Source organism: Kogia breviceps, chromosome 14 (genome assembly GCF_026419965.1).
Source record: "Kogia breviceps isolate mKogBre1 chromosome 14, mKogBre1 haplotype 1, whole genome shotgun sequence".
In the NCBI taxonomy this organism is placed as follows: domain Eukaryota; kingdom Metazoa; phylum Chordata; class Mammalia; order Artiodactyla; family Physeteridae; genus Kogia; species Kogia breviceps.
The window spans coordinates 26,821,564-26,841,450 of NC_081323.1; the positions used below are offsets into that span (position 1 = coordinate 26,821,564).

The 19,887-nt window shown below is 53.1% G+C and overlaps 1 protein-coding gene across 10 annotated transcripts in view; it reads left to right on the forward strand.

Moving 5' to 3' along the window:
* Window positions 1–19,887, forward strand: part of NPRL3 (NPR3 like, GATOR1 complex subunit) — a 35,784-nt gene that overhangs the window by 5,576 nt on the left and 10,321 nt on the right. For all 10 annotated transcript variants that reach the window (XM_067013184.1, XM_059039209.2, XM_067013185.1 and 7 more), the window contains 4 exons: window positions 6,550–6,679; window positions 7,862–7,936; window positions 12,799–12,952; window positions 14,121–14,202. In XM_067013184.1, the coding sequence (XP_066869285.1) occupies window positions 6,596–6,679; window positions 7,862–7,936; window positions 12,799–12,952; window positions 14,121–14,202 (395 nt within the window). In that variant the 5' untranslated portion in view covers window positions 6,550–6,595. The remainder of the gene's footprint in view (window positions 1–6,549; window positions 6,680–7,861; window positions 7,937–12,798; window positions 12,953–14,120; window positions 14,203–19,887) is intronic.

Genomic DNA, 19,887 nt, shown 5'->3' on the forward strand with positions numbered 1-19,887 from the left:
GTGGATGTTGTGTCCTTTAAAGATGGCAACAGGGAACAAACTCTTGTTTGTGACGCACATAGAAAGCTTTTGCCCCTGCACACCCGCTGAGTGCATTTTGTCTCCCACCTGTGTCATGGAGAGTTCAGAGCAGGGCTGGCCACCTGCCTGCTCTGTGACGTGAGGCTCGGGCTGCTGAAGACTCAGAAAGAGCTCTTTTTTTTTTTTTTTTTTTTTTTTTTTTGTGGTACACGGGCCTCTCACTGTTGTGGCCTCTCCCGTTGTGGAGCACAGGCTCCGGACGCGCAGGCTCAGTGGCCATGGCTCATGGGCCCAGCTGCTCCGCGGCACTTGGGATCCTCCCAGACCAGGGCATGAACCCGTGTCCCCTGCATCGGCAGGTGAACTCTCAACCACTGCGCCACCAGGGAAGCCCCAGAAAGACGTCTTGGAACAATCTGTGAGGAGGACCGGCAACACCTAATTGCTGCAGTTACTTTTCAGAGGCTTGTAATAAAATGACCATGAAGATGTGTTCTGGGGAATTCATTCTGATTTAGCATAATGAAGAGAAGAAACCAGGGGAAGGGAATAAGACATCGTGGGTCTGTCAGGACCCCAGACATGCTTGTTCCCTAAGGAGAACAAGCTGGTCTCTTTAAAGGTTCATTAAACTGAAGAATGCCTCTCTTTGGTCATTTTAACACATTGTAACACCTGGTGATCCCGCTCCCCACCCCACACCTTCAGAGGTACAGGTCAGTACCCCCAGGGGCCCAGGTGCATTTTGTTGTACAGACCTGCCAAGCTCCTGCTCTTGCCCTGGCACCCAGGGGGCCCTGTCCCAGCTGACATCTTCCCGGAGCCACGCAGTGACGGTGCCTCACACCCATTCTCCAATTTCCTTGGTTGTCATTTTCAGAGGTGCTTTTTCTTCTGCAACTGGTGGAACGTTCCTGCTTGTCGGTTTGCCAGGTCAAAGGCACGTTAATAGGCCTGATGGGTCGCCTCTGCGTGTGGTGATGTCCGGCCTCGGGAGGGAGGACGCAGAGCTGTGCTGCCCAGGGCTGTCCTCCCTGGCCCAGATGGCCGTTTAAAATGAGGTGGACTGAAATTAAATAAAATTAGAAGCTGGGACTTCCCTGGCAGTCCAGTGGTTAGGACTCTGCGCTCTCACTCCCGAGGGCGTGGGTTCGATCCCTGGTTGGGGAACTAAGATCCCGCAAGCCATGCGGGAAAGAAAGAAAGAAATTGAGTTCCTCAGTTGCACTGACCACATTTCAGGTGCTCAGTGGCCACACATGACCAGCTGCTACCGTGTTGGAAGGTGCAGGTTTAGTGTCCTTCCATCGTGTAGAAAGCTCTGTTGGCTGCACTGCCTTAGAGCACGGGATAGTTTTATAAGATGAATCATCATGATGATGTGTTTCAGGGTACGGGAATTGACCATCACAATTTTTTAAACCCTTTTCTAGAATTCACTAGGGAGAGAAGAAAATGGATATTGTCTGTTTTCTCTACGGCCTGAAGGTCAAGCTTAGAAAAGGTGCGGTCTTCCTGTTAGGGAGGTCAGCTCTGCAGGTGGCCACAGGACCTCGGGAATTGGGGCTGAGATACTCATCAGCGCTCTGCGGTTTTCGTGAGGCTTCCACCTGTGGGACCTCATTTGCTCTTGTTGAGACGGTTTGGTCAGAAGATTGAACACTTGTGTCCAGGCGTCTTATCTAGTGCATGTGGTGCTGGGCTCTGACCGGGGTCCTTTGGCCTTGCTCTTGCTTCTGGGAACTGACTCATTCTTGTCTGGCCTGGGTTCACACATAAGGATCGGAGCGTTGGTGGAAAGACTGTGCAGTACGTCTTCCACGTGGGGAGTGTCTGTTCTTGCTTGTGTGGCAAAGTGGACTAGCCTTGACCTCAGTAGTTAATGTAAGTGGTGGTACTTCTGCCAGACCTTAGCACTGTGTTGATTACGACCTTGTAACTCTTCATGATTTTTATTTTTTTTAATTTTTTTTAAATTTTTATTTTTTAATTTTTTTATTTTTTTATTTTTTTTGCGGTTTGCGGGCCTCTCACTGTTGTGGCCTCTCCGGTTGCGGAGCACAGGCTCCGGACGCGCAGGCTCAGCGGCCATGGCTCACGGGCCCAGCCGCTCCGCGGCACGTGGGATCTTCCCGGACCGGGGCACGAACCCGCATCTCCTGCATCGGCAGGCGGACTCTCAACCACTGCGCCACCAGGGAAGCCCCTCTTCATGATTTTTAGAGTTGGTGTGTTCTTGTTTGGTCTCAATGGTCCTGTTCCCGTCTCAGCGAGCCGTGTCCTCCAGGCGATGGGCGGTTGGCTGCAGGGGTAAGGTCAAGGCTTCTCCACCGTCCTTCTGTCTCAGTTCCTGCCGCCTTCTCCTGTGGTTGTGCTGGACTCCTGATTTCCCTCAGTGTTGGAGAAGGACTGATGGGCACACAGGCTAACTACCCTGTGCCCCATGAGTGCCCAGGCTTTCCACAGCCCCTGCCCTTTCTCCCTCTGGACTTAGTTAGCTGGTTCTCTGTACCTGAGTGCCAAGACAGGGTTGGCTGGCACCAGGGACTTCTGGGACTAGGCATGCACACAAATGCCCCCTCCTCCAGGCAAACACCGTGCCCTGGGAGGGTGGTTGGCAAGCAGGAGCAGGGTTGCTTGTCTCACCCGCCTGCTGCCCCCCAGAGAGACCCTTGATCATTGCTCCTTGCCTTCATTTATTAGAGGGGCTTAGTGGGGGTCTCTACCAAGGGCTGAGTGTTCCATGTGATGCTTGGGCTTGGATGCTGTTGTGTGTGCCCATTAGAGGCAAAAATGTTCCCATGGGGTTTATATGACACTTCTCTGGGAGGCAAGGATACAGTGGGGCCCTCCCATCCCTGACAGGGCGTATCCCCTGGGTGTTGGAGGTGCACAGAGCATCTGGGAGCCTCCAGAATGGGAAGGGGCAGAGTCGAGCTCTGTTCTGTGCTGTCCCTTCTTTTTTTGGCCAGGTCAGAGAATAAGCCCTGTTCCCAAGTGTCTCAGCAGGAATGGAAGGTCTTGGTTTGTCTTCCAGCTGGGCTGATTCATCTTTCTAAATGTGTTTTCTTTCTTAATCTCTAAATTATTACAGGAATGTTAGTTGGTTTGTTTATTTTGCAGTATGCAGGCCTCTCACTGTTGTTGCCTTTCCCGTTTGCGGAGCACAGGCTCTGGACACGCAGACTCAGCGGCCATGGCTCACGGGCCTAGCCGCTCCACGGCATGTGGGATCCTCCCAGACCGGGGCACGAACCCGTGTCCCCTGCATCGGCAGGTGGACTCTCAAGCACTGCGCCACCAGGGAAGCCCAGGAATGTTAGTTTTCATAGCAGCGATTTTATTGTGTTATAATATATTTACCAGGCCTTTCACCATCAAAATAAGAGAAAAGTATTTTTCTAAATTTTGGAAACAACAAACAAATATTGAGGGAATTCCCTGGCGGTCCAGTGGTTAGGACTTGGTGCTTTCACTGCCAGGACCCAGGCTTAATCCCTGGTCAAGGAACTAAGATCTCTCAAGGCACATGGCCCAGCCAAAACAAACAAACAAACATTGACACTTGTTCTTGTTTCAATTTGCTATTTATGGCAGTTATGTCATGATGGACATAACTCTGTCTTTGTGTATGTTATGTCAGCAGACACTATATAAAGTATAAAGCCACTCAAGTGTTTTTTCTGTCATCAGTGTGTAATATTAAGCTCTGGTGAGTGGATTCCTCTGTGGGCCAGACTTGCTCAGGCAAGCAGAGTGGCCAAACAGCAGAGGGACCTTCCTGAGTGGCCACTTAGGGCAGTGTGGCTTTTAACTTGAGCAGCACCTGGCTTTCTGGTTGGCTGCCTTTGGAGACCCTGGCCTCTCTGGGCCTAAGTGGGGAAAGCGCTTTCTGTTTGGCCTTTGGATTTGGACACTTATAGTCGTGAACTAGGCCACCACTTCTTGCCTCTGAATCTCAGGCCCCATCCCACAGCCCGGCTAACTTAGGTTCCTGGAATGGTGGCTGAGGGCCAGGGCTCAGGCCCATCTGAGGCTCTTCGTGGCAGAGCAGAGGTTTTTGGTGGAGATTTTTGGATATCACGGTAAAAAGTAAAGTCTCGGGTGGTGGGAGGTTCTATTTCTATCTGTTATTGGTGTGTCCTGAGTCAGTGGGTGGCAGAGTAGAGGGAGGTGTTTGTTCAGATAGGGCAGGTAGTGTTGGCACTGGGTCAGGCGCTAGGGCAGCAGTGTTTGTTAGGTTCCACCACCCTGGGCCCTCCGTCACCCTAACTGGGTCCCCAGATGCGGCTTCCAGGGCAGAGTGAGCCATTGGGGGCTTTTGAAGAAAGCATGTAACAATTCTGGTCTAAGACACTGGAATCTTCCATCTCTGGTTTAATCACTCCAGAGAGCAGTATTCCAGGGAGGAGACACCCACAGGGGAGGCCAAGGGCTCCGGCTGTGGGGGCCGCATGTCCCAGAATGTCTTTGATGGTATTGGTGTCAGAAGGTCCGACCGCAGCCCAGACTGTGCAAGTGGAATGGCAGCCCATTCTGACAGACCCTCTTAATCTGGTTTGTTTGGGGGCCACAGGGCAACTTAGGATGCCTAGAAGACCACGTCAGTCCTAGAGGAAGGCTGGACACCAGCGTGACCCCCCACCCCCAGGCTCCCCACCCATTGGTGGGGAGAGGCTTGGGACGTCCCTTGCTTTGTCTTGCTCGGTGCCAGTTGAGCATAGCCAGGCCCTTGCTGCAGGTGGCTCCGAGTCACTCCTGTATCGGTTGGTGAGCCCTGCAGTGTGCGAGGAGCTGGGAGCGAGTGGCCCCTCTCCTAGATCTGTTTATCCCGGAGGTGTTTGCTGTTTTGGAGTTGCAGCAGTGTGCAGCACCCTTCCCTTCTCTGAAGGCGAGGGTTCTGGTGTGAAGTGCTTCCCTACCCCCAGAGCAAGGGTCTCCTGGAGAGAAGTATCTGGTGTGGTGCCTGTTCACCACAGCTCCTCGGGAAAGCCCAGGACTCAACGCTGAGTGTTTGTCCTTGATGGGCTCTTTAGGACAGAATGCGGCCCCAGGGAGGCTGGAGCCCCTCCCAGCACAACCTGTCCTCCGACCTGCGTGATGGAGATGCTTTCCCCAGGTGGAGAAGTGAGCACAGGACTTGTCTGCCTTCTGGCTCCAGGTTAGACACAGTGCATCCGAGTTTCCAGAGTGTAGGCCCTGAGCCTGGGCTCTGAGATAAGAGTCTGCACTGTCCTCTCCTCCCTGCAGTGACTCTCCCTTATCTGATCACCACCCCCCTCCAGGCCGGAAGGAGACCTAAAGGTGCAGGAGAGCCTGGAAAAGGGGCAGTTTTACAGGGATCATATCCAAATCTGCTCTTACCTGCACCCAGTCATTCCTTCTCCATGGTGTCCAGCCCTTTCCATCCCTCCGTCCATGTCAGTCAGTCAGTGGGTCTGCACATCTAGTGCATCTGGGACCTTTCTTCCCTAGTAAAAACTGGAAGGTTTAAGTGTTGAGGGTCAGGGAAGGGCCAGGCAGCCGAGCTGTGAGGAGAGTGATCAATATGCTCCAATTTGTGCTTCCCCTTGGCCTTCGCACAGCACTGAGGGTTGGGGGTCCCGGGGGCTTAGTGGAGCAGCCCAGCACACCTGGGCTGGTGTGGGAGGCCCTCAGCCTGACAAGCCGCGCAGGCTCCTGCAGCTTCCTCCTCTCCGGGCAGGTGCCCTGCTCCTCCTGCCTTCCCAGGTGGGCGGAGGCCAGGGTGGCAGCACGCACCTTCCTCCTATAGTTCTGGTGACTTTGTGACCCTAGTCTTGGGGATTGCTTCAGAAGGGAGACTGTTGAGGGACTTCCCTGGTGGCTCAGCCGTTGAGAATCTGCCTGCCAATGCGGGGGACATGGGTTTGGTCCCTGGTCTGGGAAGATCCCACATGCCGCGGAGCAACTAAGCCCGTGAACCACAACTACTGAGCTTGCACTCTAGGGCCCGCGTGCCACAACTACTGAGCCTGCATGCTGCAACTACTGAAGGCCGTGCACCTAGGGCCAGTGCTCTGCAACAGGAGAGGCCACTGCAATGAGAAACCCATGCACTGCAACGAGGAGTGGCCCCCACTCGCCGTAACTAGAGAAAGCCCATGCATAGCAACGAAGACACAATGCAGCCAAAAATAAATTTAAAAATAGGGACTTCCTGGCAGTCCAGTGGCTAAGACTTCGCCTTCCAATGCAGGGGTTGTGGGTTCGATCCCTGATCAGGGAGCTAAGATCCCACATGCCTTGGGGCCAAAAAACCAAAACCATAAGTAATATGGCAAATTCAATAAAGACTTTAAAGATGGTCCACATCAAAAAATAAATAAATGAAAAATAAAGGAAAAATCTCCAATGTCCAAAAAAAGAAGGGAGACTGTCAAAAGCTTCCAGGTCAGCGGTGGGGGCAGAGCCACCCTGCGCGCAGCTGCCCCCTACCCCTGGGGCAGCAGGCCTGGTGCTGTGGCACTTGGTTAACTTTTTTCCACTCTACCTTTTTTTAATTCTAAGGTTTTCAGATGTCATTCTGGCAACAATTTTGGCAACCAAGTCTGAAATGTGTGGGCAGAAGTTTGAACTGAAGATCGATAACGTGCGTTTTGTTGGGCACCCGACGCTGCTGCAGCACGCACTGGGCCAGGTACGCCCTCCCTGGGCTGACGCGGGCCTGTAGAAGGCAGCCCCGTGCAGCAGATCCCATCAGGTGCTTGCCTAGCTGTACCTCCTCCTGGGCCCTGAGGGTCTGGCAGAGAAGGACACAGGCGTCCTTGCCCTGGTGTCTCAGCCCCTGCCCTTAGCTTTTGCTGTTTGCATCCAGCCTTTCTCCTGACTGTGGCCTTCTACTTTGTAGATACGATGCCGGTTTCTGGGGGGAGGCCAAGAGAACGAGTTCAGCAGCGTTTGTCAGATTCTTGAACTTTATATAAAGTAGTACAAGCATTTCTTCTTACTTATTAAGTGATATCATAGCCAATATTGTTATTAATTTAGCTCTTACTGTTGTGCCACATCCTCTCTATGCGTTCTCTGATGGGGCCTGAATGTACTGTTGTTACTCAAGAGAATTTGCACACCAGAAGCTGCCAGTCAGTCCTTTGCACACAGCGTCACTTAGATTCTGAGCCCACAGGAGGAGCTTCTGAAACATGGAGGCACCAGGGCAGGGGCCATGGCTAAGGAAGCGGTTGTGGTGTCACCTATGCTGCTCAGACAGACTCAGCCCCACTGATGGCCTGTGGGTGACGGAGGGGAGCTTTGGCAGCCTGCTGGCAGTCCCGGCTTGGAGACCTAAAGGGACAGGGATAGTGACAGGCCTGATTGAGACGGCCCAGGGACTCCTCTGCCCTCTGGTGGCAACACTTGTAGGCAGCTTGGTGTTTGGGCCCTGGGCTGGCTGGGTGCCCCAGTGGCAGCCCTGTCTCTCCTGGGTGGGAGCATTGTCTTGAGTACTTGTCCTGCCTGGGAGGACTCAAGTGGGCACGGGGGTTGGCGTGGGGAAGGGAGGGTCTGGGCAGGGAGCACTCCATCCACTTGAGCACCTCTCCACCTTTTCTCCTCTGGGCACCTCAGCTCACTTGAGGTGACTGGGGCAGTCTCATCACTTTGGGTCACAGCACCTTCCTGCTCCTTTCCCTACTGCGACTGTCCATGCAGCCAGCACTTGCCTGTGCAAAGGTGCTGGTCGCTTATCAGAGACCTAGGACTCTGTTTTTCTCTGGTTCTGCTGTATTCTGGAACACTTTCCCTGCCTGAAGTAATAGCTCTAAGTGCTTTTCTTGGGAGGTGGTGGCTCTCATTCACTAGAACTGTTCCTCTTTCACAGGTCTCCAAAACAGATCCATCCCCGAAGAGGGAGGCTCCCACCATGATTCTTTTTAATGTGGTATTTGCACTGAGGGTGAGTGTATAAATGGCTGAAGAACAGATCAGGGAGGCAGGGTGGGGAGGAGGGATGGGGAGGGCGGTGGGGAGGGGGTGGGAGGGGAGAGCTCATTTCTGGTGACGGTGTTGTTGACTTAGAGCTCAGACCACTGTGGGCATGGCACTGGCCCTCCTGGGGTGCTGGAAGAGTTTAACTTCATTGTTTCCCTCTTTTTTTTTTTTTAAGTAAAATATACATAACGTCAAATTTACCATTTTAACCATTTTAAAGAGACATTTTGGTGGCCTCTGGTAGCAGTGTTGTGTAACCATCACCACTATCCAGTTTTCGTTGCCCCAAAAGGACACCAGTTATTCCTCATTCTCTCCCCTCCCCCAGCCCCCAGAAACAACCAATGTGTTTTCTCTTTCTGTGGATTTACCTGTTCTGCATGTTTCATATAAAAGGGATCCTACAATATGTGACCTTTGGTGTCTGACTTCTTTCACTTAACATAATGATTTTGAGATTCATCTATTTTATAATCTTTTTTTTTTTAATGAAGTGTGGTTGATTTACAATGTTTCAGGTGTACAGCAAAGTGATTCAGTTAGGTATATATATGAACTATCTTCAGTATCTTGTAAAATCTATAATGGAAAAGAATCTGAAAAGATATACAGGTATATTTATAGATACATACATATCTACTGCTATACAGTAGGGATATATAGGAGGTCCTTGTGGGTTTTTAAAAATTATTTTTAGTTTTTTTTAAAAAATAATATTTTGGTTGAATCATCCATGTTATAATGTATATCAGTACTTTATTCCTTTTTGTGGCCCAATCATATTCCATTGTACGATAGACCATACTTTATCTGTTTATCTACCGGTGAACTTTTGGGTTGTTTCTACCTTTTGGCTATAAGAACAATGCTGTTAAGGACATTTGTGTACAAGTTTGTGTAGGCAGGTTTTCCTCTCCCTTGGGGTCGATAGCTAGGAGTGGCGTTGCTGGGTCACGTGGTGACTCTATGTTTAACCTTTTGAGGAGCTGCCAGGCTGTTTTCCACAGCAGCTGCACCATTTTACATCCCCACCAGCCATGTACAAGGGTTCCAATTTCTCTACATCCTTGCCAACACTTGTTATTTTCTGTTGTTTTATAATTAAGCATACTTATTTCTTACGGCAGTTCCCAGCACTGTCTGAAGTTGTGTTTTCACTGGTTACAGGGAATTTCTTTTCAATAAAGCTGTCAAAATACAAGGGATCTAAATAAATATAAAAAGCACCCCTGGGTAAGGACTGGCTGGTATCACGAAGGGACTTTGAAACTTAGGAAATGTATATATTCCGTACTGTTAAATAACGGCATTCCTCAGAAATATCCCACTATCAGTTTTCACCAAAGAATCCAGTAGTTCTGTCTGGGCACATGTGAACTGCACGACGGCTTTTGTACAGAAGTGTCAGTGAGAAAGTGGCTAGATCTTGGTGACAAGGAGCAGTGTGCTCTGTACCCTTTGCTGTGGCAGGGGTGAGCCTGAGCAGGAGGGAACCTGTCATATCAGGTGCCTTAGTCTCAGAGTGTTTTTCCCACTGAGGCTTTTCTGTTGTGGAGACCACAGGTCTCACTGAAGAGTTCAGCATCAAAATAATGCTAGGGAAAAGCTCCTAAATGGAGCTTTCTCCTTTCTGAAGGGAGCTTAATTCTTAAAACTGGCCCACCTTGTTGATAAATAAAGAGCTGCAAGTTAAAACAAAGTCAGCTGTTGCTGGTGGCTGTCCCTGGGGCTTGAGGTTCCGAGAGGAGACTCTTACTTTCTGCTTCGTGCACTTCCATAGTGTTTACATTTTCACAGTGTCCCTTTATTACTTACATCATTACGTAATACAGACATCCACAAAGAGAACTCATGTTAAAGACAGACAAACCAAAACCATGACCAGTGCTGTCCCCTCGTCAGCACTGATAGCCCCTGTGGGGTGGGCCATGAGAAGCAGCCTCGGCCCCACCCTGGATGTTGCTGGCAAGCCCTCATCTCTGGGGAGCAGAGTGTGATAGCAGAGTGTATGACACCCATGGACACAGCAGTCAAGAAAACAGGCAGATTTTAAAGTTGTATGAAGATTTTTTTTTTTTTTTTTTTTTTTTTTTTTAAATTCTCCCTTGATTTCTTGTACGCGGGCCTCTCACTGTTGTGGCCTCTCCCGTTGCGGAGCACAGGCTCCCGACGCGCAGGCTCAGAGGCCATGGCTCACGGGCCCAGCCGCTCCGCGGCACGTGGGATCCTCCCGGACCCGGGCACGAACCCGCGTCTCCTGCATCGGCAGGCGGATCCTCAACCACTGCGCCACCAGGGAAGCCCCTATATGAAGATTTTTATAATAAGTAGTCTGGAAATAATCCTGGTATCCAGTAGTTGGGGAATGATTAGACAGGGTGGTGGTTTTACACACTGAAACGTCCTTTGGCCACTGAAGATGAGAAATGGGGGTGAGGCCAGAGCCTGGAGTGGGTGGGTGGCTGGCTCACTGCCAGGTTAAAGCAATGGGAACAGGGCAGTGTAGGATTTCAGAGCACAGAGGCCGTGAGGTGAACAGTGGGAGGAATTTAAAATAGCGTAAGGGGTGGGCCAGTTTTTTTCTTCTTTTCTGTAGTCATTTAAAAATGTGCATGCTAAAAAAAACCGTGCACCCTTTTTACTTTGAAAAGTTTTAAACAAACCCTGAGCTAGTGTCAATAGATTGATGGTCCTTGCACACCTGTCTCTGAGATCCCACAGCTGCTGCCTTGCACCCTGGCTCCATCTGCCCCCAACCCCATCGCTCAGGTATTTCAAGACAAGTCTCAGACCTCATGTCTGCTCACCCGCACATACTTCAGAAGGCGTCTCTGGAAAAGGGGGACAGCTATTTTATATCATACCTGACAGAACTCACCGTAAGTTGGTATCAACTAGTACCTGGTCCATGGAAACACGCCCTAGTTGCCACAGCGTTTTTTCCCATTGACCTGTCTGAATTGGGGTGAAAATCAGAAGCCAGCCCACACAAGCTTGGGGGTTGTGTCTCCAGGTCTCTGACTCTCCCCTCCTTTGTCCCGTGAAGGGTCCACGGTCGGACCCATCTCAGTGTGCAGTCAGGCTTGCTCCATGTCTGTGTGTTTTCCACAAGCTGAACGTTAGCTCTGAAGGCCTGACTGGATTTGGGTACAAGTTTCAGGGTGAGAAAGTCTCGCAGGCAAATCCCTACACTTCATTGTTGCTTCACGTCGCTTGCGGGGAGAGTGGGTGTTTCTCAGAGCTCCATTCAGGGCTGGCACATCCTGGGTGGTCACTTTCTCACTGTGTCCCCACGCAGCCCAGGCACCCTGAGCCGAGCCTGGCCTGTGCAGCCGGTTGGGACACCCAGGCACGCTCCATCCTCGCTCATCCCGGAGTGTGAGCGAGCAGCCCCGGACGCCTGACTTGCGACACCATTGTGCCCCAACCAGTAGGAGCATGATGGAAGGTCAGGCTCTCAGGTGTGACTGGGCTACTTCTTCAAGGGAGTAACCATGCACCCAGGTCATTCTCCTGTCTCTGCTTTGCTGTGGGGAGGAATTTTGCACAGATTTATCTAAAATCTAAAGTAGAACATTTTGTTTTGAGGCAGTTATGTACACCCTCTACCCCAGACCCTCCGTTCCGTGACCTTGTGGGGACACTTAAGGGGCTGTCCTGGGCATGGGGCAGGGCTGCTGCCTGTAGGTGGGCCCGGTGTGGAGTCAGCCCTCAGCCCTGTCCCCACACAGGTGTGCTGCCTGGGGTGTGTTCTGTTTGAGAACATGGGTCTGCTAGGAGCTCAGAAAGTGTCTCCAGCTCCAGGTGGTGAAGGGGTTTACTGAGTCAAGTCAGGATCTGGCCCAGGAGCCTGGCTGTGGACACTCACCACAGGGCCCTGCCTGTAGATAACCGGGAGTGGGGCGACCAGAGGTTCTAATCTTGGGCACCACTCCTCTCCCTCGTCCCACCTCCACCCGTGGAATGACTCAGCTGTTCTGGCGGCCTCCTGCAGCGCTGAGTCACGGTGGGCTGGTTATCTGCTCCATGGACCATCTTCACGGACCCCACAGCTGCCTGCCCCACCCTTGGCCTGGGTGGATGCGCCCGCCTGGCCTGGCTGTGGCCCCTGATAGGTCCCAGAGTGAGCACGGGCGTGGAGGGAAGGGGGTGGCCTGGCGCCTCCTGGCTTTTCTGTTAGCCAGGGTCTCAGGAAGGGCTGCTTACCCTGAGGACAGGTCTTCCCTGAACAGTGGGCCTGGTGCTTCTGTTTCTCATACTGTGTCCTCGTTGTAACATGGGCCATGTGGCCAAATTCTCACACAGCCGGGCCTGTCCACTAGCACTTAGCGGCACATTGGTGACCGCAGACACTGCCAGGGGTTCTGCTCTGTTTTGAGCACTTGACATGTTGACTGATTGCTGAGAGAGGGGCCACTGTTCTCCTTCCTCAGGTGGGAGCCTGTGACCCGGGGTTGCACAGCAGGTGGCTAATGGGATCTGTGCCTTCCATTGCGCCACTGGGCTGCCCCTGTCATGCCCAGAGTGGATGCCTGAACATCCCCTGCCTTCCTGCATGGCCCTGGCCTGGGGCCCTGAGCATGGGCACCTCTCTCTGCTTGTTAGAAATGCCTGTGTCCCCCCTCCCTCCCCACCAGGGACCCCCACGGAGCCATCTGTGCTCTGTCCAGGCGGCTCTTCCATGCTCACGTTGCTGGAAAACAGGCCCTAGAGGGGACCCGGGACTGGGGACAGTGGTGGCACCCAGAGAGGGACTCTGAGTGTTGCTGCGTGTCCTCCCTGAGTGTGTGTGCTACGATCGAGTTGGCTGTGGCCTCTCTCCTGCAGGCCAACGCTGACCCATCGGTGATAAACTGTCTGCACAATCTCTCCCGCCGCATTGCCACCGTGCTGCAGCACGAGGAGCGCCGCTGCCAGTACCTCACGCGGGAGGCCAAGCTGATCCTGGCGCTGCAGGACGAGGTGTCTGCCATGGCCGATGGTGAGGGCGGCGGGCAGCCTCTCTGGGCAGGGACCTCATTGGGTGGGCTGATGTGGAAACTAATGGTCTGTATGGTGGGCTGAGCATGCCCTGGGTGCACAGGAAGACCCCCAAGGGACACAGCTAGACCCAGATTCCTGAACTGATGTTCCGGGAGTGACTTCCCAGCCCAAAACATTCCCCTCCCCACAGACCCCTGCACGGTAGCTCTTCCTGCAGGTCAGGCACCGCCTGCCCTGCCCTGGTCTCGCTGGACAGTCCCCTGAAGTAGGGGGCATACAGAGGGGCAGCAGGAAGATTGAGCTGGCTGGGGGGGGCAGTTCTTTGCCTTCACCTAAATTGAAGGGGGACCCAACTGAGTTATCAGCTGACCAGTTATTAAAAGTAATGTCTGCTGATAGAACCCCATGAGGCTTTGGTGTACTGTCAACATTTCAGAGCAGAGAGATGCCCACCTGTCACAGACTGTTCACCTCAGTCTTCCCAGGTCAGCACCTCCATAACGGAAGAGAAAACTAGGAACAGATTTGCCAGTGAACCTGGGCTAATTTTAGCAATAAGTAGGAGTGTACATGAACTGTGTCACTCTGGTGCATTTTTTCAGTAAAAATTAGCTTTTGATGTTTGACAGTTAGTTGTCAAAATGTGTAATATATTTGTTTTGCCCAGTTATGTGCTAGCTAATAACAATCCAGAAGTTTTGTTTTTTAAACATTCTCTTTAGAATCTGTGACTTTTTCACAGGAAATTTTTAAAAGTTTAGTTTAAGTACATATATTTTTTGTTAGACATTTATGAGAATAGATTAACAAGAGACTTTGGATCATGAAAATAAATTGCACTGCTGTAAGTGTGTGGGGAAAGGAGTGGGGTGAGGCAGGGAGTGCTTGGTCTGAGGTGGGGGTGGCTGTGGCGGCCTGCAGGGAGCCTGCAGGGTCGCTGCAGAAGGGTTTCTTCCGTGAGGGCTGTGGCTACAGGGTCAGGTTGGGCCACTGGTGAAGGGTAAATCCAGATATCCCGTATAAAGACGGTTGAGCACACCAGTGGGGAATTTCCTGATGTTTGGTTTACAGCCACTTAAAATTCTTTTTAGGTTAAACTTGTCTTCTGGCCTGTGTAAGCTCCTCGCTGTGCAGACTCTGAGCCCTCTGTGTTACAATTCTTGCAGCAAATGATGGGCCTCAGTCCCCATTCCATCACATCCTGCCCAAGTGCAAGCTGGCCAGGGACCTCAAGGACGCTTACGACAGGTGAGATGGTGGCCTGCTTCCCATGGGCCTCCCTGGGCTGGTGCTGTTTCCCTGCTGTACCTGAGATGGGGGGACGCTGGGGAGGAGCCCCACTGGGACGATCACCTCCAGACTTGTCTTTAGCCAGAAAACGAACCTGAAGAAAGCTGAGCATGGGACCTGAAATGCACGGTGACACTGAGTGCAACACCGTGCCAAGTTCGAGGCCCACCTTCATTAGGCGCGGTCACTGTCACCATCACATCCACGAGGAGACTGAGGCTCAGAGGCTGGGGCTGGGGTTGGCTCTGCTCCCCCTGCGCCAGGGTCGTGGGGTTTGGGACCCTGAGTGTGTGAGGGCAGCAGGCGTTGGAGACACAGCTCATATATTAGTGGCTCAGCACCAACTCTCTTAAATGTGGACCAGAAAGGCACTTCTCTTGTTTTTAAAGAGTGTCCATGTGGCTCTGATCACTGCTCCCTGGCCCTGGGTCTGCAGTGGGGATGGGATGGGGAAGTGGGGTGGGGGGCCGTCTGCCCAAGTGCACCTGGCCAGTTGGCTCACCAGGGGCCTCTCAGGGCTGAGGGGACCTTGCAGCACCAGGCATGTTGCTGGACAGATAGTGTGTAGGTGCAGGCCTCTCTCTCCACCACCCCCAACTTCCCCACATTCTCCTCTGCTCCCCCACCTCCCCTACCCCGGCTTTCTCGGGGCTTTGCTCCATCCAGTGGACCCACATTCCCTGCTGGAGGTGGACTTGATCTGAGAGCTGGGGCCACAGCACTATCGGGGATCTTCGTTGCAGCGTGCGGGATCTTTAGTTGCGGCATGCGGGATATAGTTCTCTGACCAGGGATTGAACCCAGGCCCCTTGCACTGGGAGCGTGGAGTCTTAGCCACTGGACCACCAGGGAAGTCCCTTTCTTTTTTTTTTAATGTTAATTTTTTCTGATTTCACTTTTATTGTAGACATTTAGGAAATATAAAAAAATATAAAGGAAATAAAAATCATCTATAATCCCATACCCAGTGATAATCACTATGACCTTTTGGTAATTTCCTTTTTTCTTTTTTGCGGTACGTGGGCCTCTCACTGTTGTGGCCTCTCCCGTTGCGGAGCACAGGCTCCGGACGCGCAGGCTCAGCGGCCATGGCTCATGGGCCCAGCCGCTCCGCGGCATGTGGGATCTTCCCGGACCGGGGCACGAACCCGTGTCCCCTGCATCGGCAGGAGGATTCTCAACTACTGCGCCACCAGGGAAGCCCCCTTCCTTTTTTTTAACTTAAGCCTTTGAAAAGGTCACCTGTCCTTTGAGTCTGAAAGTCAGAGCACCGAGTTTCTTTCCCGTTGCACCCTCGCCAGCTTTCTTTCCTGGTGGCAGGGTGCATTGCATCAGGCAGCCGAGTGTTGTGCGCCCTGTCGCAAGGTGCTAAAGCACATACGGTGAACCCTTTTGCAGCCAGAGTGCACTGAGTGCATGGTTCTCCCTTTACCTCCTCACTTTAACGTGCAGCTTACCGACAGACGTCTGTCTGTTGGTAAATTGGGACTGACTTCTCCTTGCTGCACAGCTGCCTGTCCCCTCCCTGGGGCATCATTGACTCCAGCTTTTGCTGCTGAAAGACGTGCTGCTCAACTATATGCGTGTTATTTCGTGCGAGTGCCTGTGCATCCGTGAGATAAATTCCTAAAAGTAGAATTGCCAGGCTGAATAGGTCAGATGTGCGTGTCATTTGGAGGCACTTCCTTCTGTGGCTCAGTCTGCATTCCCATCAGCAGCACCTGAATCAGCAGCACCTGAGCTTTGCCAGCACAGGGTCTTGTGAGCTTTTGGGTTCTGCCCACCATGATGGATGGAGGACAGGGTCTCAGGGCAGCTTTATCTGAACGTAGATGTGCACGACTTCACGTGTGGAAAATCCCTGTTTCCTTTTCTGTGAGCGCTGTGCTCCGACCCCTCACCTGTTTTTTTTTTTTTTTTTTCTTTTTTGGCCCAGCTGCACAGCTTGGGGGATCTTAGTTCCCCGACTAAGGGTTGAACCTGCACCCTCTGCAGTGAAAGCGTAGAGTCCTAACTACCGAACCGCCAGGGAAGTTTTCCCCCTTCGCCCATGTTCTGTTGGGGGCACAGGTGCCTTTATGTGGGAGGGAGAGCTGTCCTTTGGGGTGTGCGTCCGGGCTGGAGTTTCCGTTTCTTTATTTCGGTGACCTCTGGGCATTGGGGGAAATCAGAGCAGTGTGAAACGCCCCTTGCTGCATGATTGCCTTGGTTCCTGGTCCCTCCTGCTCTGGAGACCTCTTGGCGAAGCCTTGGTCTTGACCCAGAACAGATTTCTGGTCTTGTAGTCTGACCCTGTCTCTTTTTATCCACATGACCACATGGAAGTTTTTCCTGCAGTAAGAGAATTGCTGCCCTCTGGTCTGGGTGGGCTGGTAAGAGAAACCCCTTCCTAGGAAACTGTTGCCATTTTCTGAGTGGGAGTTTGCATGCCTCAAGTAGGATTAGACTACATGCTAACGTGGAATTACAATAAAAAGCAAACCGGAACCAGACTTTATGTTTCTAAGTGAATAATGAGCTGTGATTTCTTAGGTTTGAATTGTGTTGGAAAGTTGGAGGGAATGAGGCCCTGGAGAGTTGGCTGCTTCCTAGGTGACCTGCTGGGCCCGCCGACCTGGGGCTTGGGGCAGCCCAGCACCCTCTAGTGGCACTAGTTCCGAGGACAGGAGTCAGCGTTTGCTGCAAAAACAGCTGCCAGGGTCCACCATTCAGCACTTAGATTCCTTCCAGAACCCAGGTGTGTCAGTTTCCTCCAGGTGAAACACCACCCCATCCTTCCTGTTTCCAGACCCCACTCTGACCAAGTGGGGTCTGGAAACAGGCTCCTGGGTCCTGGGTCCGGCCCCAGGGAAACCGGCGGTGCTTCTCCCTCAGGAGTCCCAGGGGCATCGGTGTCCTCCCTGTCCCCTGTCCCCGCCTGGCAACAGCAGCAGCTCTGAGACTTCCCAGGAGCCCCCTGGTCTGTGGCCTTCCCTCTGACCCACCAGGTCTGTGTTGACCTCGAAGGTCTGGCCTGGCCCGCTCCGCCTCTGCAGGGTGGACTGCACCTTGGAGCTAAGAAGGGGAGGCTGTGCAGGTGGCGGGGAACATACAGCTCTTTCTTGGTGGAGACTTGCTGGCTGACCCCTGGGAAGGGCGTTCTCAGAGCAGAAGTGAGAGTCTGGAAGCTGTGAGAACTGGTTGAGGTTAGGGGTTGGGGTGGGACTTTGCAAAGGAATGGCTCTGAATTGGCTGCTTTAATTAAAATCTGGGTTTGTGGTGTGGCCTGGCGGTCCTGTGCCCCGGGACTTACGCGTCTGTGGCTGCCTCAACTTGCCCAGCACCTGTGTCTCCCCGTGCAGCTTCGTGACTTGAGTGACAGCACCCCATGAGGTCAGGGATGTCCCCTCGCTTTCTGTGACACAGCCCTTGTGCTTGGCATGTGGTGGAAGGGATGAGTAAACAGGAGTCCCCTTGGTGTGGATTCCGTGGGGCTCAAAGAAGTGTTTGTTGAAGAGTTCTCAGAGTTGACAGGGCCTGTGGTGGGCCCGGGAGGCTGGGAGCCTGGGGAAGCCACCCAGGTCCAGGCCTGCGTGTGGTGCTCTGTGCACTGGGGATGCTGCCTCACTGCTGCCCGTCCAGAGCAGGGGTGGGCCACAGACACGTCCGCAAGTATCCTGGGAATTTCAGTCCTTGTTGCCATGAAACACACTTAAACATTTCAAGGTTGGCCTTTTGGAGCCCACCCAGACCTCATGGGTCGTGTGCAGTTTTGTCCCAGTGCATGTTGTGTTTGGACCAGAGGGTGCAGGGCTGGCTTTGAAGGTCTCTGGCCTGGGGCAGGAAGAAGGGTGACCGGTCCGAGGCTAGAGGAGGACGTTAGGTTAGGAATTGAAATTCTCTCTTGGATGCTGAGGTGTGAGCTGATGAAATGAGCTGGTGCCCAGTCGTCTGGGGTGTGAAAGATAAGAGCTTGTTGGAAGGCCGGTGTGGCCGCCTCAGGACTCGGGCTCTGGAGGAGCATCTATCTCAAGTTGCAGGTGGGGCGGCGTCTCAGAGCTGTGTGAGGGGCCGGATAAGCCTCACACAGGGGCAGTGTTTTTCCTCAGTGTTCCCAGACCCAACCGTTAACTGCCGGCAAATAGAAGTGAGAGGTTCCCAGGACCCTTTTCGGGCCCAACTTCTATGTTAGTCTTGTCTTAAAACTGCACACACTTGAGAAACAAGGGAAACGTCTCTCTTTTCTCCTCCTGACAGACCTCAGCACAGCTCTGGGCTCACCTCTTGATGGCAGTGGGGTTTATAGGGCATTCCCAGTGCGACGCCCTCCCTCCTGGCTTGTTCCAGGGTGTCCCGGTGTTCGCCTGGGCCTGCAGCTGGCCCTTGGGTGCTGCTGGAGGTGGCGCTCAGTGTCTGCACGCTACAGAGCTCCGTTTGTAAAGAGGCACCAGCCTCAGTGCCAAGTGCCCCACGGGAGGAGGTCACCAGTGTTGGGAACATGGAGTAAAGTCCATGTGGAAACTAGGGACCCAGGGAGGACGTATCTCCCCCCAGAGAAGAGGACCCCATGCCAGCGTGTGCCCAGACTGTGTGGCCAGGGCTCTGGGGACAGTGACATGGTGGAGAGTCTGCACAGGCCTTGACTCTTCATTTCCCTTGTACCCAGATTCGGCAATTGGCAGCTGAGTCTCCATGAGGCCTGTCCCGAGCCCCCTCCCCCCATCCCTTTTCTTACCACTCTCTCGGACTTCTCGCGTTCACACAGTTTGCTTACGATTCCGTGTCTTTCTCGGCACCGCTGAGTGGGAGCCCCCAAGTGCAGGGCTGTAAGTTGTGCCCCAGGAGCCCAAACCAGTGCTTGGGGCCTCCGCACGTGCCACGTGGCTCGGCGACCTGCACGTGGCATCCCTGGGCTCCTGGAGGAGCCCACACGGCTACCTCTGAAATGAGAGGCCTCTCAGTGTTTACTTCTGACTCTGGCATTCATTCCAGCAGGCACTTTGAGCCGTGTCCTAGAGGGGAGCTCAGAGACAGGAAGACCTTGATTTTGAATCCACCAGCCTTTCCGAGCAGGGGTGAAGTGAATGGAAGAGGGGCTGGCGCCCGGTTTCCCCTGCCTGCTTCCCTCATACACAAATGCTGAGAGAATAAATGTTGCTCAGTCAGGTGGAGCCACTACCTTGGGTCCCCTTCATGTGACTTGATCCCTGAAGATGCTGTTTCTCAGGGTTTGACGTGAGCCGTCCAGCCCACAAAGGCCCTTGCCAAGGAGTGGGGAGGCTCCAGGAGCCTCCGTCTGCTCAGGTGTACTTGCTTCCTTCTGGAAGAAGCCAAGAGTGGTGTCCTCCACTGGGACCTGGGGAAGGACCCAGGGGGTCTCTTCCCCAAATCGTGACAGTCACCAAACCCGTGCCTGGGTTTCATCCTGAGGCTGTGGCATCAGCAATGGCCAAACCTTTGCTCTCCAGACTCAGCCTCAGCCTGTAGCTCAGAGCCTAAGACTGTCCCTTGAGGGCGCTCCTGGGGGCCTGGGGGCAGGACAGGCAGAGGTCGCAGACGTGCTCTTGTGTTCTTCCCACGGTCCTTGGTCTGTCGCCCATTCCCTGCTGGAGACAACAAAGCTTATTTTTACATTCGAAACTGCTGACCATGGATTCTGCTGTC